The sequence below is a fragment of the Quercus lobata genome, chromosome 5, assembly GCF_001633185.2.
Source record: "Quercus lobata isolate SW786 chromosome 5, ValleyOak3.0 Primary Assembly, whole genome shotgun sequence".
Taxonomy (NCBI): Eukaryota; Viridiplantae; Streptophyta; class Magnoliopsida; order Fagales; family Fagaceae; genus Quercus; species Quercus lobata.
The window spans coordinates 68,938,160-68,965,011 of record NC_044908.1 but is presented as its reverse complement, the minus strand read 5'-3'; the positions used below and the strand labels follow the sequence as shown (position 1 = coordinate 68,965,011).

The 26,852-nt window shown below is 33.4% G+C and overlaps 2 protein-coding genes across 2 annotated transcripts; both read left to right on the top strand.

The window, feature by feature from the left end:
* Positions 1-1,698: 1,698 nt before the first annotated feature.
* Positions 1,699-8,512, top strand: LOC115991015 (calcium-transporting ATPase 12, plasma membrane-type-like). Its single transcript, XM_031114770.1, has 5 exons — positions 1,699-1,860; positions 2,133-2,291; positions 2,733-3,065; positions 3,531-3,863; positions 6,185-8,512. The coding sequence occupies exons 1-5, from the start codon at positions 1,699-1,701 to the stop codon at positions 8,510-8,512; spliced, it is 3,315 nt and encodes a 1,104-aa protein (XP_030970630.1).
* Positions 8,513-19,333: 10,821 nt separating this feature from the next.
* Positions 19,334-26,157, top strand: LOC115991014 (calcium-transporting ATPase 8, plasma membrane-type-like). The gene is made up of 5 exons (XM_031114769.1): positions 19,334-19,495; positions 19,724-19,882; positions 20,324-20,656; positions 21,134-21,317; positions 24,055-26,157. The coding sequence occupies exons 1-5, from the start codon at positions 19,334-19,336 to the stop codon at positions 26,136-26,138; spliced, it is 2,922 nt and encodes a 973-aa protein (XP_030970629.1). The 3' UTR covers positions 26,139-26,157.
* The last annotated feature ends 695 nt before the right edge of the window (positions 26,158-26,852 follow it).

Below are 26,852 nucleotides of genomic sequence, written 5' to 3'. Positions count from 1 at the left end.
TAAAACCGCGTTGGCAGTGAAAAAGTCAACATTGGCGCGCTTATCCCAGTGTATATATAAAAAGTAATATAAATTATTATAAATTATATAAAGTCGAGTTATAAAAGAGGTTTGTCTTATATATTAGCCTACCGCGTTAAGCTCCACGAGCTAGTGTCAATGGACACGTGGCTACGTGAGGAAGCTGGACTGAAAAGCTCACTATCCACAACATATAGGATTCTAGATTGTACCAGTTTTATATATTTTGATTGTCCGCCTGTGTACGTTAGGAATAATTTGGATTTTGATTTATCTTGCATGTATTCGATCAGGCATGGTCCTGACCCGTACATTAATCTTTAGTTTTAATGAATTCGTATTTTAGAGTATATTTTTTTTCTCTTTCTTGTGTGTATTTGTTTCTTAAAAAAAATTGTGCTAACATTTTTTACACTAATTAATATGTTAATTAAACTTATATTGGTTTTCATCCTGACTAACTATTAATATTACATTTTTACATATCATTAACAATTTCCATCAATATGTGTCAAATTTGTTGTATTTTTTTTTTTGTCTATAGACCTTCTCATAATGTTTTTTTTTATTAAATATTTCACAACAAATTTTAGGTGACAATTCTTTATTAGCCGGTTCTTTTCTGAGTTCACCATTGACATTTTATTTTTACTTACCACTAATAATTTTTCAAATAAAATTGTTTTGAAATTAGTTTAACGAACCTGCGGAAGGTTAATGATAAATTGATTATCGTTTGATGAAATAATAATACCATTCTCCTTAATTTCTTAGAAAGCTCCTTATTTAAATGTGAAAAGAAAGGTAATCTGGAAAGAAACACGTGTCCCCCTTTACTACATTGAAAGCTCCGTGTTTAATCATTTCTTTTTTCATTTTCTCGTTCTTTTCAATCAGGGTTGATGATTTAGAAACCAACCAGATAGGACACTCAAATAAAAAATATATCATTTCTCTTTTCATTTACTTAATGCAGTGGGATCACTATTATCCTTTTTGTAGTGGCGAATCTTGTGGGATTACTATTATTCTTTTCAAACAGGGTAGATGGTTTAGAAACCTCCTAGATAGGACGCTCAAATAAAAATATACAATCTTTCTCAAAAAAAAAAAAAAAATACAAAAACACAAAACCCAAAAACAAATTCTCTTCGCCACACGCATCCCATGAATGAGGTGTTAAAGTAGCTCCTCTATTTAAGCTCATTTTTCACCCTTTGCTCCACTATCTCTAAATACTATCTTTTCATTTTCTCCTTTTCAAGTACAAACTCTCTTTCCCATAAATCCTATCTCCTTTCCTCTCCATCTTTTCTTGTAGTGTTCATTCACCACTCACCAGCATTCTTAATTCTTTCTCGTTCTCGTTCTCGTTCTCCTTCGACGAAGCTGCTTTCAAATTACTCGGTTTTCATCCTTTCTTTTTCATTCCTTCGACGTTGCTACTTTTAAATCACTTGAAAAAACTTTCATTTCTTCTTATAATCTTGATGAGAATAGTTTGGGAGCTAGATGCTCTTTTTCTTCACCATCAATATATTCAGTTTATTTCTTCAATCTTTTTCTTTTCTTCATAGCTGTTTTGTTTAGGTTAACCCTATTGATTTATTTATTTATTTTTTTTGTTTCCTTATTGCAGAAAGAGTCTTTTCCAGACTAATTCAGACAAACTAAATAATGCTGACCATCAAAAGCTCTAGAAATGAGGTCCTTGAGTCTCAGAAAACGGTCTCTCCCGGAGGAGATGAATCTGGGAAAGGTTCTCTTTTTCTCGACAGACCTGCAGCCTCATCATCCATTTCCTTTTACAGTAATATCAGCCCAGATGACACAGGAGCAGTATGTTTTCTATATATGTTTTTCCCTTGGAACTTGGGTCGATCTGTATGGGATCGATAGTGAAACTTTGGTTTGTTTGTGCTCAAGCATATGAATAAATGTCTAGCAACATGCCCAATATCACAACCTATTGAAGTGGTTGACAATAAGTGTCAAGGCACTCTTTTTTTTTCCAACACTCGTAGAAACATTCTCTTTGAAGCACTTGCTCTGAATTCCTTGAAAATTTTAATACCTGAAAAATAAAGCTCATATTTTGGGTCTTATTTTAGGTCAGTGGTGGCCATGGTGGAGACATAGTGTCGCAACAAACGGTCTTGTCAATGGCCAGTATAGCTCCAGGAGCAGATAATGCTGACAAGGGTTCTCTTGCTCTAGACATAGTTTCCTCAAGGACTTCTAATATCAGCCAGGATGACTCAGGAGAAGCAGTAAGTATAAGTTTTCAATTTTCTCTCCCATGGATCTATATATGGCAAAAAGCATACCTTTATTTCTTTGAGCGGGCTTATTGTTTGAGCTCTCACATGCCAAAGCCATGAAAAAAGAAGAAGAAAGAAAAACCGCTGCTATATTTTGCCCTACTTGTAGATGAAAGTGCTTTAGTTATCTTCAAGAGGTGATGGAGGGATATGGAGAAAGAAGAGGAGAATAGGTGACCAGAATATACTTTCTTGATGCTTGTGTCTGCCTTCAAGTCAACTGAGTTCAAGAATTAACGTAGGTTTGGATGGAGAAGGATATGGAGAGATTCAGAGATATATCACCTTTACCTTTATTCTCCTCTCCTCTTTCTCATTCTCCTTCTCTTCCAAATATAACATTAAAGAATAGCAAGAATACTAATATTTAATCTAATTGATATTTTGCAGGCTGTGAAAATCTCCAACTATTGCATTGGTGATGCAAAACTGCAACAAGTAAACATTGCCATGATGGTAGAGGAGGACTTGGATTCAATGCAGAAGGTTGAAGGCATCCAAGAAATTGCAGAGGCTCTAGATACAGATTTAGAGAAGGGAATCCCTGGTCTTGAGCAAGATCTATGCTCACAACGCATAGCTAACACAATCTCTCCAACACAAGCTCCTGCCCGAAACCATTGGCAATGGATTGTTTCAATGCTACGGGATCGAAAAGGTGATGAATCTGAGAAAGGTTCTGTTGCTCTAGATAATGTCAGCCCCGGTGACACAAGAGAAGCAGTAAGTTTTTTTTTTCCTGTGGAGTGTGGATCTATATTAGTGGATAGTGAAATTTTGGTTAATTTGTTTGAGCTTGTTATAAGTCATATACTTGATCTGAATTACATGCTTACTTTGTCTGTTTGAAAATTTAAAGGCCTTAAAGATGGAGTTCGTATTTCTTTTTGGTCAATCTTGGTAATGGTAGAAACCTTGAGCATGCCTACTTTGTATGTTTGAAAAATTTAAGGGGGTCTTTCCGGGGTGATGGGCTGCTTCATCAAATCACCCAATCTAGTGTACGTGCCCACTGATGCAACTAGCATGCAACCCTTTCCATCAATCACCTTTGCACCATAGAACAAAAAAGGGTTCTCCTCATTAATGGTGGACTCTACTCCAAGCCCTCCACTCCTTTCTCTCTCTCAAACATAACATTAAAGAATATCAAGAACACTAATATATAATCTAATTGATATTTTGCAGGCTGCGAAAATCTCCAACAATTGTATTGGTGATGCAAAACTGCAACAAGCAAATATTGCCTTGATGGTCGAGGAGGACTTGGATTCAATGCAGAAGTTTGGAGGCATCCAAGAAATTGCAGAGGCTCTAGATACAGATTTAGAGAAGGGAATCCCTGGTCTTGAACAAGATCTATGCTCTCAAAGCATATCTATAACACTCTCCCCAACACAGGCCCGTGCCCGAAACCGTTGGCAATGGATTGTTTCAATGCTACGGGATCGAAAAGGTGATGAATCTGAGAAAGGTTCTGTTGCTCTAGACAATCTCAGCCCCAGTGACACAGGAGAAGCAGTAAGTTTTTTTTTTTTTTTTTCCTCATGTGGAGTGTGGATCTATAGTAGTGGATAGTGAAACTTTGGTTAATTTGTTTGAGCTTATAAGTCATATACTTGATCTGAATTACACGCTTATTCTTTCTATTAATGGTAGAGACCTCGTCAAGTAATATCTGCAAGACACTGTTGGAACGAAATCGTTTTGAAACTGAAGGAGCAAATTCACGTACTATAAGAGCAGATAAAGCTCTGAAAGTATAAGTTTTCTATTTTCTAAAGCACTTTTTTTTGTCGTTAAAAAAAAAAAAAAATAGAATTAACATCTCAGCTGTTGTAAAAATATTATGATAACAATAAAATGTCTTAATATCTTTCACAAGAGAAATACTAAGTCTACAGTATTTTTATTATAAATCATAAGTAGTAGGGTATTATATGTTGTTATTAGTGGTCAAAAAAGTAATTTCAATTTAAAATAACAATTTACTATTGAAAATTTGTAATGGAAATATCGTAAAAAATATTGTAGATATAGTACTTTTTTTTGTAATACTTTTTTTTTTTTTTATAATTATGGTAATAGTATTTTTTTTTAGAGAAGGATTATGGTAATAGTATTAAATATTATGTGTTACGTCTATAATATTTTTATAATAAATTATTTCCGAGTAGGTTATTAATGATTTTAATTTGAACACACCACTAAAATTATTTTTTTCATTAATAATAGTTAATAATAACTTGTTAAAATTTAATGTTAAAATTTTTTCTTTCTCATCAAACTCACCATTTTTCTTATTACAGAAAGACAAAATTTGAATAAACTAAAAAAGTACCGTAGTTAGAGCACTTGACTCATATATATGGTTAAGTAGATTTGATAGAGCTATGTACAAGTCACGGACTCACGGTCAAGATTTATTTATTTTCAAATGACCTAAAGCACTGAGGGAAAAAAAAATCGCAGCTATCTTTTGCCCTCCTTGTAGATTCCGAGAGAGGCTTTCAAGTAGTGGAATATAGGCCGAAAGTGGGCAACAACAAAAAAAAAAGGTAAAAGAGAAAAGTTAACATAAGTTTAAGGGTATTAATTTAGAAAATTTTTTATAAAAAATAAAAATCAATTGACTTTTATGACAGTTTTTTATATTTTTTACAAAAAATGGTATACATTTTTTTCTAGAATAGTTAATTAATTATCTAAGAACACCCATTAATTACCGTCTACGTCTAGACGCTGGTTGAATCTTAGGGCATATTTCGACTCATTGCCTTGCTTTAAACTTGCCTAAGTTCTTTTTCTCCTTTTCTTTTTTTTCTTTTTAAATTATTTCTATTTTTTTAATAGGTGTTTTGGAACTTTTGGTACATGTTTTTACCATTATATTAAAATACGACCTGAAATGTTAAAAAGTACTACTTTCTCTCATCATCCATTTAAAGAAAAAGCATGCGTAGAAATTAAAATGCTTTTATTATTATTCTTTTTTTTCTTCTTATGTTAACATCTCAAAATTTTCTAGTCACCTTTCCTTTCATAAACAAGAAATGGACACTATATTCATTTATACTTAATCGCAAGATCTTTGTTGATTAATTACCCATTGAAAATAAAATCTTAAATGCAACTTGTAACTTGTAAGCTTGACTCTTGGGGCATGTTTTTTATGCGATAATAGGTCCTATAATAAATTATTATTTATGTGAAATAGTTATTCAATTATTTGGTTTCATATTCATTGTAGGGAATAGTTGTTTCTCAAAAATAGTTATTCTTTAAATTGAGGAGTAATTATTTTTATTTATTTATTTATTTTATTTTCATCAAAGTCTTCACCAAAAAATAGGGTTATATAATGAACCAATATATTATCCAAAAAAAAAATTCTATTTCCATAAGAAACTGCATTTACATTGCCATGCGGAAAAGTGCAGTGGTAGACTGGTAGTTCTCAAATAGAATTGTCAAGTTTAGCATCTTCGAATCAAGTTTCAGATTATGATTATTTATTCTTCTGGGCTAAATAAGATGCAGATTTTAACTTGATAATGAAAACAATTGTTTATATATTAAGCGTAAGGATTAATTAGCATATTTGATCATTTGAGTTATTAAATGTTTCTTGAAGAGAAAACATGAAAAGATAGAGACTATGTTTTGTAAATTTTCGCATCACATTTTGTTCCCAAATGAGTTACACATGGCAGTATGGCACACACCCATTTCATTGAATTAGGTCACAATTTTTATTTTTTTTATTTTTTATATTGTATTGTATTGTAAATAATTATGTTATTTGCAAAACTCTAATATATCATCTTATTGTTATTTCTCAGGATTTGGAAATCTCATCTGCATCAGCTCAAGTCTCCATTACTGTAAATTTGGATGGTGATAATGACAACTGTATCTGTGATGTAAAACTCCAACAAGCAAATATTGCCAAGATGGTAAAGGAGAAGAACTTTGATTCAATACAAAATTTTGGAGGCATCCAAAGAATTGCAGAGGCTCTAGGTACTGATTTAGAGAAAGGAATCCCCGGTCTTAAGCAAGATCCATGTACTCAACGCATAGATATTGCTAATTCATCACCCTCCATAACACAGGCTCCTGCACGAGGCTTCTTCAAATCACTCTTGAAAACATGCAATGATTGGATTGTTTTTCTTCTCTTCGTGTATGCAATGCTGTTACTAGGCTTTGGGATCGTTATGAAAAGCCCAAAAGATTGGCATAAAGGTGTCATCACAATTCTTTTCATCATGGTGCTTGTGGTTATTCATTCCTTACGGGAACTTTGGCTCGAACGTTCGCGGCAGATGTCAAGAAGGCAGAGTACTTCGGAAATGCACCAAGTGGAAGTTGAGGTCATTAGAGGGGGAAGCTCGCAGAAAGTATTCATATCAGATGTTTTGTTGGGTGACATAGTATGCCTCGAGAGGGGATCTCTAGTCCCTGCTGATGGTTTGCTCGTATCTGGTGAATACATAAAACTGGATGATGATCTTGACTCCATCATTAACAACGAAAACCCATTTCTGTTCTATGGTCCAAAGGTGATTGATGGAAAAGGTCGCATGCTAGTTACATCAGTGGGCATGAACACGACATTGGGTGACTTGTTAAACAAGGTTACCTATGGCCCCCTCAACAAGACCCCATTACCAGTGCAACTTGATAAGCTGAACACTAGCATACAAATTACAGGGCTTTTACTCTCCATCCTCAACCTTGTAGTGTTGTTCTTCCATTTTATGCTTCAAAAGAAAAGATTTCATTTTAACCTCCCAGACCTCAAGGGGAAAGCAGTTGCAAGTAAAGGGATCATGGATACGAGTAAGAAAATTTTCTGGACACCAAATGGGAAGTTCAACACATTATCAACTTCAATTCTTACGTTTCTGTTTGGAGTAACAGAAGGGATTCCTTTTGTAGTCACTCTTGCCATTGGTTATTGGAATAAGAAGATGCTATTTGGCAAGGCCACTATTCAAGAACCCTTGGCTTGTCTCACCATGAATTCAGTCACGACTGTCTGTATTGACAAAAGTGGTTGGCGATCACTAAACCCAGTGGAAGTTGACATGGACTCGACAAGAGGAGAAATAGAAGCTTGGATAAATGCTGGAGTTAATATCATATTGATTTCAGAAGATAGTGTCTCAATATTGGAGGACATAGCTTCTGAGTATAGACTACTTCCCAATGCAGATAAATTGAAGCTTGAGGCAAAAGAGTTTCGAAACTACACCAACAAAAAGCGGATGGATGAAGTGGATAAAATCATCTTAATGGGAGGTTTAATCCCTTCTGACAAGCTCCTTCTAGTGCAATGTTTAAAGAAAAAAGGTCACACTGTAGCAATGGTTGGAGTTAGTTCAAATGTGATTCCAGCACTAAAGGAAGCTGATGTAAGGATCACCATACAGACTTTTAGCAGTGAAATGGTTAGAGAAAGTTGTAACCTCATCATCATGGATGGAAATCTCGGTGTCTTGGTCAGTCTTGTCAGATGCGGAAGATGTATTTATGACAATATTTGCAAGTATATGCAACTTGAGCTCACCATGAATATAGCAGGGTTGTTGATAACCTTTATCACAACAACGATTTTCGGACATTCTCCAATTACAACCATCCAATTAGCCTGGGCAAACTTTGTTGTGACTCTTCTTGGTGGCCTTGGATTATTGACTGAGCCACCATCAAAGAAACTGATGGAAAAGCCACCATTGAGACAAACTGAACCACTTATCAACATGACCATGTGGACTAACGTTGTCATCCAAGCTCTGTATCAATCTGGCGTCTCAGTGACATGGCAATTCAAAGGGCAAACCATGATTGGCATTAACAAGGAGGTTAGTAATACCATTATCTTCAATAGTTTTGTCCTCTGCCAAGTCTGTAACATTATTAATGCAAGACAAGTGAGGAAGATGAATGTGGTTGAGCACTTTCCTCGTAACCCATTGTTTTGGTTGGCAGTGGGTGTTATTCTGTTACTGCAGGTGGCCTTTATTGAAATTACACATATTCTGGCAGTGTTAGCATATGCAAGGTTGACTTTGCTTCAGTGGTTTATTTGTCTTTCAGTTGGGATGGTTTCATGGTTTATTAGTTGCCTATTGATTGGGTTACAAAGTGCATGCATTTCTTGATAAGCAGAACAACGTGTCGTGCTCGTGCATCACATGAATGACAAAGGGACTTGTCTTGTACGTACATATTTGATATCTTTCATTATTGATCTGTTGAAGCTAGCTACGAGTTGTGCTGTACGTCAGAAGAAGCTATTATAAGTTTGTAACTTATATCACGTGTGATTGGCTTTGGCTGTTATTATTGGTGTTCGGTCGAGAGTCAAGATTCTGTCGAAACTGTAGATAATGTAAAGGCTATATGTTGTTACTGTATATTTCAGTATTTATTTCTTGTATATATTATGGTAGGGTTTGGATCCACTTTGCACGTTTGTTTGTTTGTTTGGTTTTTTTTTTTTTTTTTTTTTTTTTTTTCAGCCGCAATTTTTGATTATTCTTCCGTGAACCATGAATTCGTCAAACAAACAAACTCCACTTTTTAGTCACTTTTTTATTAAAAATGGGTCTCACGGTATTATTCACATATTTATATATGACCAATATTTTGTGTTCATTCTCTCGCGTTTCACTCATCTCACTTGAGTTTTTCATTTAATCTTTTTTTCCTTTGTTTTGTTGATGAGTTTATCGGTTTATCAATTGATTTGAGGTTTTCTTGCAGCACTGTATTGTCACAAGAAAAAGGCAGATGGTAGCATGTGGCAATGTCTCTCTATCAATCATCAAGTTTAGTTTAAGCTTCCCACCCCATACCTTCTTCTTCTTCTTCTTCTTTTTGTCTTTTTTTTTTTTTTTTGGAAACTTAGGTGTCACACCCAAAACCCAAAAGGGTCCAAAGCATTAGAAATACAATCCAAAGGTACCTATAGATTTCTCCTTTTTTGACACTTCAATCTAAATAATTCATACCAAGTACTAACATCAAGGATTTTCATAATAATTTCAATAAAGATACTTCCAAAGTAAGTCAAACCTCTATATAATAATTACAAGGACTATTGGCTACAAAAGAATGGAGGTCTAAATAAATATAATTACATATCATTAGTTTGTCCTATCAGTGGGAATAAAAATCATCACCACTATTATATACAAAAGAATTAGTCAAGTCTACTTTAGGATGTACAGTATCTAAAAATTATCATCACAAAAGTTCAGCCTCCATCAGTAGTTAGTCTAACTACTGCTAGCCACAAAAACATGTCTAAAAATGATCATTGTCTACTCTGAAATTTTTTGTAAAAGAATGGGATGACACAGAACCCAAAAAGTAGCATTATTAATGGGGGTGGGGGAGATTCAAGTTTCATGATGATGAGCAGTTTACAAAGCTTGTTTTAATTTGGGAAATTTCTAACTAAATACTGCAGGATCATTTTCAATAATAATATAACAAGAATGATCAAATAATGAAAAACAAAGTTTCTCAAAATAAATACCATGAAACTATATACTATAATCAGTGAGCACTAACAATATAATTTTCAAAGCTATAAAATTTAACATAAGATAAATTATTACAATGATTTCTCTCTTGAGGATGAGTAGGTCTCTCTCTAACAAGGTGAGTGTGTTGTAAAAAGCTTTCTAGGGTTTTCTTCTGAATAGTCTCCTTATAATTTTATGGTTAATGAGGGTATATATAGTATGAGTGAAGGATATAAGAGTAACACTTAAAATTATCCAAGAAGAGAGTTTCGCGGGTCACTCGTGGGTTAGCCAAGTCGCATAGTGACTCACGAAATATAGTCTGACACTTGATTCTTCAGCTTCTAGCATGTGCTTTTCATGTGACCTTTCACGGGTTGTCCACTTGTGAGTCAATCGCGATCAAGTCACAAATTTCACTATCTTGAGCAATCTTCACCAACTTAATATTAAACTCATTACAATTAAATCCCACAAAATATGAGAACAATGGCAAAACTCACTCATACCTAAATCTAAAACCTGTGATGAACTTGAAATCAAATACCTGTATCCTAAAACACTTACACAAATCACATTAGACCCTCAAGGTAAAACAAGTAATAAAGGACAGGTATAAAGTAACAAGCAAAAATACAACCAAGTAAACATGATGTGAAATGTATGAGCAACTTGATCAAACACATGACAGTCATATGGAAATGACTACAATGATCACTTAGCAAAGCAAATGATCATTTAGACATGCAATCAATAAAACATAATAGCATAAAGATGTATGCATGTCCAACACACAAATACGATGCAATGAGAACAACAAAGTATAGAAACTAAAAGTAACTTAAAGCATCATAAAGAAAACAAGAAAACAAACATAATGTAAAACAATACAAAACAGGGTTATCTTATAAAAGGATGTCTTCTCCCCATTGGTTTATGCATTTCTCTTATGAAATTTCTTCTCCTACGCATATGCACAAGAAGTAGAATTTTTCCTATTGAGAATGTGCATAAGAGTCATATAGAAATGACAATACTCTCCCCATTTTTGTCATGAATAGACAAATACTCCAAGAAGGAGGGAAAGAAATCAAGATATGAATAAGGATAGGATGCACATGGGGTATAACATGAATGAGAAATGAAACTCAAACAAAAGACAACACATTAAAAATAAAATGCTACAAAGTATAAAGTAAACATAACATGCTAAGGATGCAAAATGATCAATAAGATGTATAAACATGATATTGAGCAGGGTATGGCAATGGTAGCAAACACATATGGTGTCTAAGTGCATTGCATTACCAAAGTATGGAAAATGCACAAATGGGATAAGGTTAAAATATGTTTATTTTAAATTTATCCATGTGTACAAACGGGTTAAAACTACTATTGTTAGTAATAAGTGAGTAAAAATCATGTCTTAATGCTCCAAAGAATTTTTTTTTTTTCAATTTATAAAGTAACTTAATCTTTTTATATATATATATATATATATATATAAAAAAGATATATGAAATTTTTTTTATTCATGATAAGTATATGAAAAAGTGGTATTACTTTGATTAACATTTATAATTAAATGATAAAAAAAGTTGCGAAATAAAATTTAATGTCACCAGTATTTTTGTTTTCCTCCTTCGCTGACATTGGATATATCAGGGCCAGCGTATGAATCAGAATCACTGCCAGCCCATCTACCACTCATGAGCTCTTATGATTATTTAATTAGTCAGTTTTTATCCTCTCATCTGCTAGCAAAGACTAAAGAGTCCACTTGATCATTAAGATGCGATTGGTCTTGGTCAGGACTTGCAAGACGTTGAAATTTCTGAGGTCGATCGGTGCATGACATTGATTTCATATCAATGTTCCAACCTAGGAATATTTCCCAACACCACACCAAATCAAGTTACAATGCCAAAAAAATGCAAGTACCACGAATTTACCTTTAAATTTTTTTTAATAGAAGAATACCATGAATTTACTTGAATTATGTTACGGATCTAGTTTTCTGTCCCATCATAAATGGTCATGTCATGTCGCTAAATTCATGTAGTGCATTAAAAAGTAGTTATGATGATTAAAAAAAAATAATAATGTTAAAATTACAAACTATTTATTATAATATTTTTACAAATTATTGATGTAGTCAATTTTTTACTGATTTTCATCTAAGTTAATTTTTAATGTCACTTTTTTATTTACCCATAATCACTTACTACATTAGCAGTTTGTAAAAATTTTTTGTAAAAAAATTTATATCTCTAACATTACTCTTTAAAAAGATCTATTAAAAATAGCCACCTATTTTTTAGTAGGTTCCATTATCAATAAGAACAACTAAAGCCTTGTTTTTATTCTTAGAGAAAAAAAATTGTTGCAATTTGATACAATTACTTAGCGCATGCAACCATAATTTTTAAGTCTAGCTTATATTATATATATAGTATATGATTTTAAATAAGTGCAAAATGATAAAAGACTAGTGTTATCTCAATTAGGTGAAACATTTTCGTGTAGAAGAAGGATTTCTTTCCTGCTCCATTATTCACGGCAATGGTTCCATTTGCCGACCCCCAGCCAAGTGAAAATTGTGTATGTATGAACTAATTAAAACCGCGTTGGTCAACATTGGCGTGCTTACACCCCACCCCACCCCACCCCCCCCCCCCCCCCCCCCCCCGCGTTTTTTTTTAACGGGTGAAAATGCTTTTCCATTTGCTTTTATATATATATATATATATGAGATGAAATTCGTACATGTCCTCAAAGTCATAATAATGAGTATATTTAAAAATATATAAAAAATTCTATGCCCACTACATATTTTATAAATTGATTATAGTTTGATAAAATGATAAATTGTGATTAGTATATATAAAAAATTAATATTAATAATTAATTGAAGATGATATAGGTTTGAGAGAAAAAGTTGAGTTATAAAATGAGTAGTTTTAGGATCATACCCTATTTTATAACTTTTTGTCCTAATTGTTGTCTCTAATTTACATATAGACTTACAATTTTTTTTTTTCACATCACAATGGTAGTAAAAAAGTCAAATAAACTGTGGTAATAGATTTTTCATTTGGAAATAAGTTGTGTTATTAGCCTACCGTGTTAAGCCCCACGAGTGGATAATGGACACTAGGTTGACACGTGACTACGTGATGAAAGTTATACTAAAAACGCCACTATCCACCATATCCTTCCATACACAACACCTACAATTATAGACTGTATTACTTGTGTATTACGTTAGTTTTCACCTCTAGATCCATTATGCCTCCCCGTTAACAACATGGTTTCATTGGCTTTGATTTTAGTTCACAAAGAGGAATGTTAGTGTATACAAAAACTTTTTGACAACTTTTTCTTGAAAGTTATTATAATTTTTGAGTGGGGATTGTAATGTATTTTTGTGTTAGAATATATTTTTCAATTCTTTGTGTGTTTGTTCTAAAAAAGAAAATGTGCAATTTTTAATACTAATTGATGTGGTAAGCTCATATTGATTTTCATTCAAGTTCATTACTAATATTACATTTTTACATATTACTAACAATCTCCATTAATAAGTGTCAAATTTGTTGTATATTTTGTGTGTCTATAGACCTTCTCACATTTTTTTTTTTTTAAAATTTTAAAATTCACAACAAATCTTAGGTGATAATATATTATTAGCTGGTTCTTATCTAAATTCACCATTGACATCACATTTTTACTTACCATTAACAATTTCCCACATAAAATTGTTGTGAAATTGTTGTAACCCTATTATTAATCATTAGTTTATGAAGCTGCCAAAGGTAAATGATAAACAAAATTTCTTTATAAATAGTTTAGCTAGAACAGAAATTGAGAAATTTTCTATCTCATTTTTAGTGTTTTACTTTGTTTTATGTCAATCATAACTTGTCATTTATCATTTTCTTATTGTTTCCTTAAAGCTCACAATAAACAATTAAACTAATATTGTCTTAATTTCACTATTTTTTTACCCAAAAAAAAAAGTTTTAAAAAAATGGGTCGGGTTCGGGTTAGGTCGGGTTGAATCGCACAAAACGCGGGTCGGGTCACGGGTCAACCCGTTTTTATTTCAGGTCAAAAAATCAGGTTCGGGTCGGGTATTTTTGGGTCGAGTCGGGTCGGGTCAGAAAATTCTGACCCGTTTTGCCATGTCTAGTTTTAGGCCAGTGGTCTTCGTCAAACAACTCCTTTTGACTCTTTTGATGTGAGGTTGGGCCTTCTTGTTTTTGTTTCTATCACTAGGGTCAAGGCTCTTTATATACCTGTGTAGTTTTATTTCTTCCTTAATATAATTTTTGGTTCATCAAAAAAAAGACGTTGAAATTTCTAAGGTCGATCGGTGCATGACATTGATACATATGACGCCCAACACCACACCAAATCAAGTTACAATACCAAAAAATAGCAAATACCTAAGGGTTATCAAATAGCCCATGATCCATGGGCTGGCCCAGTAGCCTACTAGCCCACCAGGCTAATGGGCAACTCGGCTCGGTAATATTGAAGCCCATGGGCAGCCTAGTAGCCCAATGTGACAGGCTATGGGTTGGTTTTTTTACCCATGAGCGCCCGGTGGGCCAGCCCGTTAGCTCAGCCCATTAGCCCGACCCGTTAGCCTAACTCATTACCCAAAATTTATAACAAAATAATTTGGGGGTTGGGTGGGTGAGGGATTGAACTTTAGACATTATAAAAACTTTAAGACCACACACCTAACTACTAAATACTTGGAATGATTGTGATATAATATGCATAATAAATATATATATTTTGGTATTAGTCTAGTAGTTTTGATTTTTAAAACAAAGTTACTAGGACACGTTTGGTAGACTGTAATAGGCACTGTAATGTAATAGTTATTCCTATGGTTTAGCTATTCAATAGTTTGGTTATATTTTTATTACAAGGAATAGTCATTCCTTATGAATAGCTATTCTTTAATATGAGGAATAACTATTCCTCTCTAAAAGGGTTGTAATAGTTATTCCTTAGTAGATGTAATAATTTCTAATATTAATATATTTCCAAATAAATAAACTTTCCATATCCACCTAACAATTATGGAAATAAAAAATCATCAAAAAATAACTCATCTCTCTAAAATTTAAAATATATTATTTTCTAGGAAATATATTTGTATGAATGAGATATTTCCTAAAATAGATCATAAGTTTTATTCTAATATTAGAACTCACAACCAAACTAATGAAAAGGTTTAGTTATTCCATTACAACACCTTTTATTCCTGGTAATAAAGATTACCATTCCTGTTGTAATCCACATTCAGTGTACCAAATGTACCCTAAGATGACTGTTGCCCTACCTCTGTGACTCTGGAAAGAAAGTCATTATTTCCTTTGATAAATTCCAATTCTTTCCTAACAAGTTACAATTATAGAAGAAATTCCTTTAAAATATCTATAATTCCTTTAAAAAAAAAAAGCTTACCGTTGGTTGGAAAAAATTCTTTCCTTAATGAAATGATATTTGATTCTTCATATATTTCCTTTAAGAATTGATATTTTATTCTTCAAATATTTCCTTTAAGAATTGATATTTGATTCTTTAAATATTTAAATATTTGAAGAAATATTTAAATTTGAAGAATCAAATATTGTTCAAACGGTGAGCATTCTTAAAGGAAATTTCCTTTAAAAATGCTTACCGTTTGAACAATACAAAAGTCAGTTCTTCTTTTTTCATTTTTTCTTTTGTGTGTGTGTGTTCAAGTATCCAACCTATAAATACCTATGCCATTTTTATAACCCCATTGAAGACCTATTAAAAATGCCCATGGGTAGCCCGTGTGTGTGTGTGTGTGTTCAAGTATTCAAGTATCCAACCTATAAATACCTATGCCATTTTTATAACCCCATTGAAGACCTGTTAAAAATGCCCATGGGTAGCCCATGTGTGTGTGTGTGTGTTCAAGTATTCAAGTATCCAACCTATAAATACCTATGCCATTTTTATAACCCCATTGAAGACCTGTTAAAAATGTCCATGGGTAGCCTATTAAACCCACCTCACTAGCCTAACCCGCTAAAGCCCAAGTGGGCATTGCCCATGGGTAGGGCCATGGGTTAGGGTTTTTCCATTCAGCCCAGCCCGACCCATCCCATTAACTAGTCAACAGTCCGTTAAGCCTAGCCCATTATCCATTGATGAGGCCTACAAATACCACGATATTTACCTTTAAAAAAAAATTTTAATAGAAGAATAACATGAATTTACTTGAATAACGTTACCGATCAAGTTCTCTGTCCAATCATAAATGGCCATGTCATATCTCTAAATTCATGTGATGCATTAAAAAAAAGAAACCAATTAAAAATCACCATGTACTTCTTAATAGGTCTCATTATTAGTAGGAACAACTGAATAATTGTTTTTAGTTTTAGAAAAAAAATTGCAACCTAACGGCTTAGTGCAACCAAGATTTTTAAGCCAAACTTTTATTATATCCGTTTGAGATCTGATTATTTTGGTGAAACTAAATTTTTTTTATTGAAAGTACTATAAATAAATGTAAAAGTTAACTTAAATAGTACAGTGTGACTCATAAATAATACTAGAAAGTGCAGTGAGACCCATAAATAGTAACAAAAATTGCTAAATAGTAAAATAAGTTGACAAAAATAATCTTTACCAGACAGACATGGTTGTAATATTCAATAAAGCACAATATTATCGTTTCAAGGATAATTCAATATAATGTAGTTACATTCTTAAATTTAATGAACTGAACCTACGTAATTATATCTAAATTTTACTCAATAATTTACCCTATTGAGAGCCTTTTATATTTAGACCAAATACAGTTAGCACTAAAAATCCTACGCATGCATAGGTGTATAATGTATGAGATAATTCTTCCTCCTCGGAAGTATTGACGACGGCTTGATCATGTATGCAATATCCTCACCAACAGGTAGATTTCTTGGAATATTCCCGGATGTTGATGCTTGTTGCTGTCGTAGTAAACACTGCTTCAAGAAACTGAAAGCCCACATACAAGATACAGGATTTTAGAAATTTCTGTGCCTTATACTTATTTATTAAATTTAAAAATATTGAAAACTTTACCACGTTAAAAGGCAATGCAAAGTTCACTTAATAATATAGGAAAAGTGAAACTCATAAATAGTATTAAAAAATATAATAAAATTTATGAATAATAATAAAAATAAATTAAAATTACAAATAAACTAAAATTTTTAGCTTATCTCAAATTGACACGATAAAGTGCAAAGTGGTAGGACTACTCATATCTCAATTAGGTGAAACATTTTTGTGTAAAAGAATGGATTTCTTTCCTGCTCAAATATTTGCCGACCCCAAGCCAATTGAACATTGTGTATGTATGAAGAAAATTAAAACCGCGTTGGTAGTGAAAAAGTCAACATTGGCGTGCTTATCCCAGTATATATATATATATATATATATATATATATATATATATATATAAGTAATATAAATTATTATAAATTGATAATAATGATGTATGCTTGAAAGAAATAAATTGAGAGAAAAAGTCGAGTTATGAAATAGGTTAGCCGACCGCGTTAAGCTCCACGAGCTAGTGACAATGGACACGTGGCTACGTGAGGAAGCTGGACTGAAAAGCACACTATCCACAACATATAGGATTCTAGACCGTACCTGTTTTATATCTTTTGATTGTCCGCCTGTGTACGTTAGGAATAATTTGGATTTTGATTTATCTGGCATGTATTCGATCAGGCATGGTCCTGACCTGAACATTAATCTTTAGTTTTAATGAATTCGTATTTTAACCCAAAAAAAAAAAAGAATTCTAGATTGTATATTACGATCGTTTTCACGTCAGGGTCCATTATGTCTCACTGTTGACAACATGATTTCATTGACTTGATTTTAGTTCTCAAAAGTGTTAGTGATTTGAGCAATATTATATATGTATACAAAAACTTTGAAAATTTTCTCATAAAAGTTGTCATAATTTTTTTTTATTGGAGTTTATGTTTTGATTTTATGTTAGAGTATATTTTTTTTTCTCTTTCTTGTGTGTTTGTTTCTTAAAAAAAAAATTGTGCTATTTTTGACACTAATTAATGTGTTAATTAAACTTATATTGATTTTCATCTTGACTAACTATTAATATTACATTTTTACATAGCATTAACAATTTCCATCAATAGGTGCCAAATTTGTTGTATTTTATTTTTTATCTATAGACCTTCTTATAATTTTTTTTATTATTAAATATTTCACAACAAATTTTAGGTGACAATTCTTTATTAGCCTGTTCTTCTCCGAGTTCACCATTGACATTTTATTTCCGAGTTCACCATTGACATTTTATTTTTACTTACAACTAATAATTTTCCAAATAAGATTGTTTTGAGACTTTTTTTTTTTACTAGGTAATTGTTTATGCGGGTGCAGGGATTTAAACCCCCGAGCTAACGGTTTCATGATAAATCAGGTACCACTTGGACTACAAAACCCGGTAGATTGTTTTGAAATTAATTTAACGAGATTGCGGAAGGTAAATGATAAATTGATTATAGTTTGATTAAATAATAATACCATTCTCCTTAATTTCTTAGAAAGCTCCTTATTTAAATGTGAAAAGAAAGGTAATCTGGAAAGAAACACATGTCCCCCTTACTACATTGAAAGCTCCGTATTTAATCATTTCTTTTTTCATTTTCTCGTTCTTTTCAATCAGGGTTGATGATTTAGAAACCACCCAGATAGGACACTATCATTTCTTTTTTCATTTACTTAATGTAGTGGGATTACTATTATCCTTTTTTGTAGTGGCGAATCTTGTACGTGCTCTCATTCTTTTCAAACAGGGTAGATGGTTTAGAAACCTCCTAGATAGGACACTCAAATAAAAAGTATACAAAAACAAATTCTCTGCGCCACACGCATCCTATGAATGAGCTGTTAAAGCAGCTCCTCTATTTATACTCACCTTTCACCCTTTGCTCTACTATCTCTAAATACTATCTTTTCATTTTCTCCTTTTCAAGTACAAACTCTCTTTCCCATAAATCCTATCTCCTTTTCTTGTAGTATTCATTCACCACTCACCAGCATTCTTCATTCTTTCTCGTTCTCGTTCTCCTTCGACGAAGCTGCTTTCAAATTACTCGGTTTTCATCCTTTCTTTTTCATTCCTTCGACGTTGCTACTTTTAAATCACTTGAAAAAACTTTCATTTCTTCTTATAATCTTAGTGAGAATAGTTTGGGAGCTAGATGCTTTTTTTCTTCACCATCAATATATACAGTTTATTTCTTCAATCTTTTTCTTTTCTTCATAGCTGTTTTGTTTAGGCTAACCCTATTGATTTATTTATTTATTTTTTGTTTCCTTATTGTAGAAAGAGTCTTTTCCAGCCTAATTCAGACAAACTAAATAATGCTAACCATCAAAAGCTCTAGAAATGAGGTCCTTGAGTCTCAGAAAACGGTCTCTCCCGGAGGAGATGAATCTGGGAAAGGTTCTCTTTTTCTCGACAGACCTGCAGCCTCATCATCCATTTCCTTTTACAGTAATATCAGCCCAGATGACACAGGAGCAGTATGTTTTCTATATATGTTTTTCCCTTGGAACTTGGGTCGATCTGTATGGGATCGATAGTGAAACTTTGGTTTGTTTGTGCTCAAGCATATGAATAAATGTCTAGGTGTCAAGGCACTTTTTTTTTTCCAACACTCGTAGAAACATTCTCTTTGAAGCACTTGCTCTGAATTCCTTGAAAATTTTAATACCTGAAAAATAAAGCTTATATTTTGGATCTTATTTTAGGTCAGTGATGGCCATGGGGGAGACATAGTGTCGCAACAAACGGTCTTGTCAATGGCCAGTATAGCTCCAGGAGCAGATAAAGCTGACAAGGGTTCTCTTGCTCTAGACATAGTTTCCTCAAGGACTTCTAATATCAGCCAGGATGACTCAGGAGAAGCAGTAAGTATAAGTTTTCAATTTTCTCTCCCATGGATCTATATATGGCAAAAAGTATACCTTTATTTCTTTGAGCGGGCTTATTGTTTGAGCTCTCACATGCCAAAGCCATGAAAAAAGAAGAAGAAAGAAAAACCGCTGCTATATTTTGCCCTACTTGTAGATGAAAGTGCTTTAGTTATCTTCAAGAGGTGATGGAGGGATATGGAGAAAGAAGAGGAGAATAGGTGACCAGAATATACTTTCTTGATGCTTGTGTCTGCCTTCAAGTCAACTGAGTTCAAGAATTAACGTAGGTTTGGATGGAGAAGGATATGGAGATATTCAGAGATATATCACCTTTACCTTTATTCTCCTCTCCTCTTTCTCATTCTCCTTCTCTTCCAAATATAACATTAAAGAATAGCAAGAATACTAATATTTAATCTAATTGATATTTTGCAGGCTGTGAAAATTTCCAACTATTGCATTGGTGATGCAAAACTGCAACAAGTAAACATTGCCATGATGGTAGAGGAGGACTTGGATTCAATGCAGAAGGTTGGAGGCATCCAAGAAATTGCAGAGGCTCTAGATACAGATTTAGAGAAGGGAATCCCTGGTCTTGAGCAAGATCTATGCTCTCAACGCATAGCTAACACAATCTCTCCAACACAAGCTCCTGCCCGAAACCATTGGCAATGGATTGTTTCAATGCTACGGGATCGAAAAGGTGATGAATCTGAGAAAGGTTCTGTTGCTGTAGATAATGTCAGCCCCAGTGACACAAGAGAAGCAGTAAGTTTTTTTTTTTTTTTTTTTTTTCCTGTGGAGTGTGGATCTATATTAGTGGATAGTGAAATTTTGGTTAATTTGTTTGAGCTTGTTATAAGTCATATACTTGATCTGAATTACATGCTTACTTTGTCTGTTTCAAAATTTAAAGGCCTTAAAGATGGAGTTCGTATTTCCTTTAGGTCAATCTTGGTAATGATAGAGACCTTGAGCATGCCTACTTTGTATGTTTGAAAAATTCAAGGGGGTCTTTTCGGGGTCTTGGGCTGCTTCATCAAATCACCCAATCTAGTGTTCGTGCCCACTGATGCAACTAGTATGAAACCCTTTCCATCAATCACCTTTGCACCATAGAACAAAAAAGGGTTCTCCTCAATAATGGTGGACTCTACTCCAAATCCTCCACTCCTTTCTCTCCCTCAAACATAACATTAAAGAATATCAAGAACACTAATATATAATCTAATTGATATTTTGCAGGCTGTGAAAATCTCCAACAATTGTATTGGTGATGCAAAACTGCAACAAGCAAATATTGCCTTGATGGTCGAGGAGGACTTGGATTCAATGCAGAAGTTTGGAGGCATCCAAGAAATTGCAGAGGCTCTAGATACAGATTTAGAGAAGGGAATCCCTGGTCTTGAACAAGATCTATGCTCTCAAAGCATATCTAACAGACTCTCCCCAACACAGGCCCGTGCCCGAAACCGTTGGCAATGGATTGTTTCAATGCTACGGGATCGAAAAGGAGATGAATCTGAGAAAGGTTCTGTTGCTCTAGACAATCTCAGCCCCAGTGACACAGGAGAAGCAGTAAGTTTTTTTTTTTTTTCCTCCTGTGGAGTGGATCTATAGTAGTGGATAGTGAAATTTTGGTTAATTTGTTTGAGCTTATAAGTCATATACTTGATTTGAATTACACGCTTACTCTTTCTATTAATGGTAGAGACATCGTCAAGTATATCTGCAAGACACTGTTGGAACGAAATCGTTTTGAAACTGAAGGAGCAAATTCACGTACTATAAGAGCAGATAAAGCTCTGAAAGTATAAGTTTTCTATTTTCTAAAGCATTTGTTTTTTAAATTTAAAAAAAAAAACATTTCAGCAGTTATAAAAATATTATGAGGACAATAAAATATCTTAATATCTCACAAGCGAAATACTAAATTCATAATATTTTTATTATAAATCATAAGTAATAAGTTATTACATGTTGTTATTGGTAGTTAAAAAAATAATTTTATTGGTAAGTTCAATTTAAAATAACAATTTACCATTGAAAAATATTGTAGATGTAATATTTTTTTGTAATACTTTATTTATTTATTTATAGTTATGGTAATAGTATTAAATATTAAGTGTTACGTCTATAATATTTTTATAATACTTTTATAATAAATCTTCGATGGTAGGTTGTTAATGATTCTAATTTAAACCCACTACTAAAATTATTTTTTTATTATTAATAATAGTAAATAATAACTTGTTACTTTATTGTAAAAATTTAGGGTCTATTTGGATAGAACTTATTTTGCTGAAACTGAAAACTGAAAATACTATAGTAAAATAATTTTTAAATGTGTGAATAGTGCTGTGAGACCCATTTTTAATGAAAAAGTTGATAAAAAGTGGAGTTTGTGGGACCCGTGAACAGCGCACAAGTACACTGTTCACAGAAGATCGGGTCAACAGTTGCGGCTGGGGAGAAAAAAAAAAAAAAAAACACAGAAAGAGGAAACGTAGACGCGCAAACGCCCTATCCAAACTGCACCTTAATGTTAAAAATTTTTCTTTCTCATCAAACTCACCTTTTTTACTTATTACAAAAAGACAAAATTTGAATAAACAAAAAGTACCATAGTTAGAGTATTCACAACCAGTTTTTATATCTCATCTTATTTTATCATTCTAAAAAACTACTTTATCAATTATACCATATCATTTTACAATACACCCAGCATCTCAACTTTTATTTTCCTACTCTACTTATTAAAATAATATTTCTACACAATAAAATACACTTTATCATTAAAATAATATTTTCCTATTCTACTTTATCATTAAAATACATTTTTTTTGGATGGCTTAGCGCTACAATGCGATCTCACATATGAGATCACATTGTAGCACTATGCCAAAAAAATCTGGCTGGTCCCAGGTATAGTCATCCAATTGCTGGAGCAATTTGGGCCCAAATGCCAAATGAAATTTATAATTTGGCATTTGAGAAGCCTACTGCTGATGCTATTAGAGCCCTTGACTCTTTATATATAGTTAAGTAGATTTGATAGAGCTATATACAAGTCACGGACTCACGGTCAAGGTTTATTTTTTTTCAAATGACCTAAAGCACTGAGGCAAAAAAAAAATCGCAGCTATCTTTTGCCCTCGTAGATTCCGAGAGAGGCTTTCAAGTAGTGGAATATAGGCTGAAAGTAGGCAACAAAAAAAAAAGGTAAAAGAGAAAAGTTAACATAAGTTTAAGGGTATTAACTTAGAAAATTTTTTATAAAAAAAAAAAAAAAAATCAATTGAATTTTATGACAGTTTTTTATATTTTTTTACAAAAAATGGTATAAATTTTTTTCTAGAATAGTTAATTAATTATCTAAGAACACCCATTAATTAGACCCATAAATACTTCATGGAATGTGAAAAACTCACAAACTTATATTTACCGTCTTCGTCTAGACGCTGGTTGAATCTTAGGGCATACTTCGGCTCAATCACATGATGGTCATTGGCTTGCTTGGAAAATCTTGGGGCATATTTCGACTCATTGCCTTGCTTTAAACTTGCCTAAGTTCTTTTTCTCCTTTTCTTTTTTTAAAATTATTTTTATTTTTAATAGGTGTTTTGGAACTTTTGGTACATGTTTTTACCATATATATTAAAATACGACCTGAAAGGCTAAAAAGTACTACTTTGGTTTAGATTCAGCTTATTCACGTTTGCTTTTTTAGTTTGCGCGTTTTCTTTTCTTTTTTTTTTTTTAATTGCAGTTGTTGACTTTTATACAGGTACAGTGTACATCAGTGAGTTCCGTGCACTGTTCATGAGACTCACAAACTTCACTTTTCACTTTTCAATAACTTTTCCATTAAAAATGAGTCTCATAGCATTATTCATACATTTAAAAATTATTTTATTACAGTATTCTTAGTTTTTAGTTTTTTTAGTATTTTATTGTAAATAATTATGTTATTTGCAAAACTCTAATATATCATCTCATTGTTATTTCTCAGGATTTGGAAATCTCATCTGCATCAGCTCAAGTCTCCATTACTGTAAATGGTGAGAATGACAACTGTGGCATCCAAAGAATTGCAGAGGCTCTAGGTACTGATTTACAGAAGAGAATCCCTGGTCTTAAGCAAGATCCATGTACTCAACGCATAGATATTGCTAAATCATCACCCTCCCTAACACAGGCTCCTGCACGAGGCTGCTTCAAATCACTCTTGAAAACATGCAATGATTGGATTATTTTTCTTCTCTTCGTGTATGCAATGCTGTTACTCGGCTTTGGGATCGTTATGAAAAGCCCAAACGATTGGCATAAAGGTGTCATCACAATTCTTTTCATAATGGTGCTTGTGGTTATTCATTCCTTACGGGAACTTTGGCTCGAACGTTCGCGGCAGATGTCAAGAAGGCAGAATACTTTGGAAATGCACCAAGAGGAAGTTGAGGTCATTAGAGGGGGAAGGTCGCTGAAAGTATCCATCTCAGATGTTTTGTTGGAAGACATAGTATGCCTCGAGAGGGGATCTCTAGTCCCTGCTGATGGTTTGCTCGTATCTGGTGAATACATAAAACTGGATGATGATCTTGACTCCATCATTAACAACGAAAACCCATTTCTCTTCTATGGTCCAAAGGTGATTGCTGGAAAAGGTTGCATGCTAGTTACATCAGTGGGCATAAACACAACACTGGGTGATTTGTTGAACCAGGTTACCTATGGCGCCCTCAACAAGACCCCATTACCAGGGCAACTTGATAAGCTGAACAATAGCATACAAATTACAGGGCTTTTACTCTCCATCCTCAACCTTATAGTGTTGTTCTTCCATTTTAAGCTTCAAAATAAAAGATTTCATTTTAACCTCCCAGACCTCAAGGGGAAAGCAGCTGCAAGTAAAGAGATCATGGATACGAGTAAGAAAATTTTCTTGACACCAAATGGGAAGTTCACCACGTTATCAACTTCAATTCTTACGTTTCTGTTTGGAGTAACAGAAGGGATACCTTTTGTAGTCACTCTTGCCATTGGTTATTGGAATAAGAAGATGCTATTTGGCAAGGCCACTGTTCAAGAAACCTTGGCTTGTTTCACCATGAATTCAGTCACAACTGTCTGTATTGACGAAAGTGTTTGGCGATCAATAAACTCAGAGGCAGCTGACTCGACAAAAAGAGAAATAGAAGCTTTGATAAATGCTGGAGTTAATATCATACTGGTTTCAGAAGATGATGTCTCAATATTGGAAGACATAGCTTGCAAGTGTGGACTACTTCCCAATGCAGATAAATTGAAGCTCGAGGCTAAAGATTTTCAAAATTACATCAACGAAAAGCAGATGGATGAAGTGGATAAAATCATCTTAATGGGAAGTTTAACCCCTTCTGACAAGCTCGCTCTAGTGCAATGTTTGAAGGAAAAAGGTCACACAGTAGCAATGGTTGGAATTAAAAGAAATGTGATTCCAGCACTAAAGGAAGCTGATGTAGGGATCACTATACAGACTTTTAGCAGTGAAATGGTTAGGCAAAGTTCTGACATCATCATCGTGGATGGAAATCTCAGTTTCTTGGACAGTCTTGTGACTCTTGTCAGATGCGGAAGATGTATTTATGACAATATTCGCAAGTATATGCAACTTGAGCTCACCATGAATATATCAGGGTTGTTGATAACCTCTATCACAACAATGTTTTGTGGAAATTCTCCAATTACGACCATCCAATTAGTCTGGGCAAACTTTGTTGTGACTCTTCTTGGTGGCCTTGGATTATTGACTGAGCCACCATCAAAGGAGCTGATGGAAAAGCCACCATTGAGAAAAACTGAACCACTTATCAACATGGCCATATGGCGAAACGTTGTCATCCAAGCTCTGTATCAACTTGGCGTCTTAGTGACATGCCAGTTCAAAGGGCAAACCATCATTGGCATTAATAAGAAGGTTGGTAATACCATTATCTTCAATATTTTTGTCCTCTGCCAAGTCTGTAACATTATTAATGCAAGACAAGTGGGGACTAAGAATGTGCTTCAGCACTTTCCTCGTAACCCCTTGTTTTTGTTGGCTGTGGGTGCTATTCTGTTAGGGCAGGTGGCTTTTATTGAAATTTCACATATTCTGGTAGCCGATGCAAAGTTGACTTGGATTCAGTGGTTCATTTGTCTTTCAGTTGGGATGGTTTCAAGGGTTATTAATTGTCTATTGATTGGTTTACAAAGTGCATGCACTTCTTGATAAGCAGGACAACGTGTCGTGCATCACTGGACAAAGGGACTTGTTGTGTACGTACATATTGAAATCTTTCATTATCGATCTGTTGAAGCTAGCTTCGAGTTGTGCTGCACATTAGAAGAAGCTATTAAAAGTTTGTAACTTATATTACGTGTGATTGGTTTTGGCTGTTATTACTGGTGTTAGTTCGAGAGTCAAGATTCTGTCGAAAGACTCGAAACTATAGATAATGTAATGGTTATATGTTGTTTAATATAACTTCTGTTGATGTGTATTTCAGTATTTATATGTACTTCATCTCTTGAATATATGACCACTATTTTGAATCCATTCTCTCATGTTTCACACATCTCACTGAGTTTGTTCATTTAATCATTTATCCTTTGTTTTGTTAATAAATTTATCAGTTTATTAATTGATTTGAGGTTTTCTTGCTCCACTGTGTATTGTCAAAAAAAAAAAAAAAAAAAAAAATTCCCACGGGGATGGGAGCATGTGGGTGAGGCGGATGGTAAGGAGCATGCGGTAATGTCTCTCTCACAATCATCTAGTTACTATTATCTTTTAAATAAAAATTACTAACGTTACAAACACCCAAAATAAAATTTTAGTTTACTGCTATGTCAACAAAAATTAATTTTTATTTTGACCATTAGTCATATCAGCAATTTTCATACAAAAAATAATAGTAGAGACTAAGTTGATACGACACTAAAG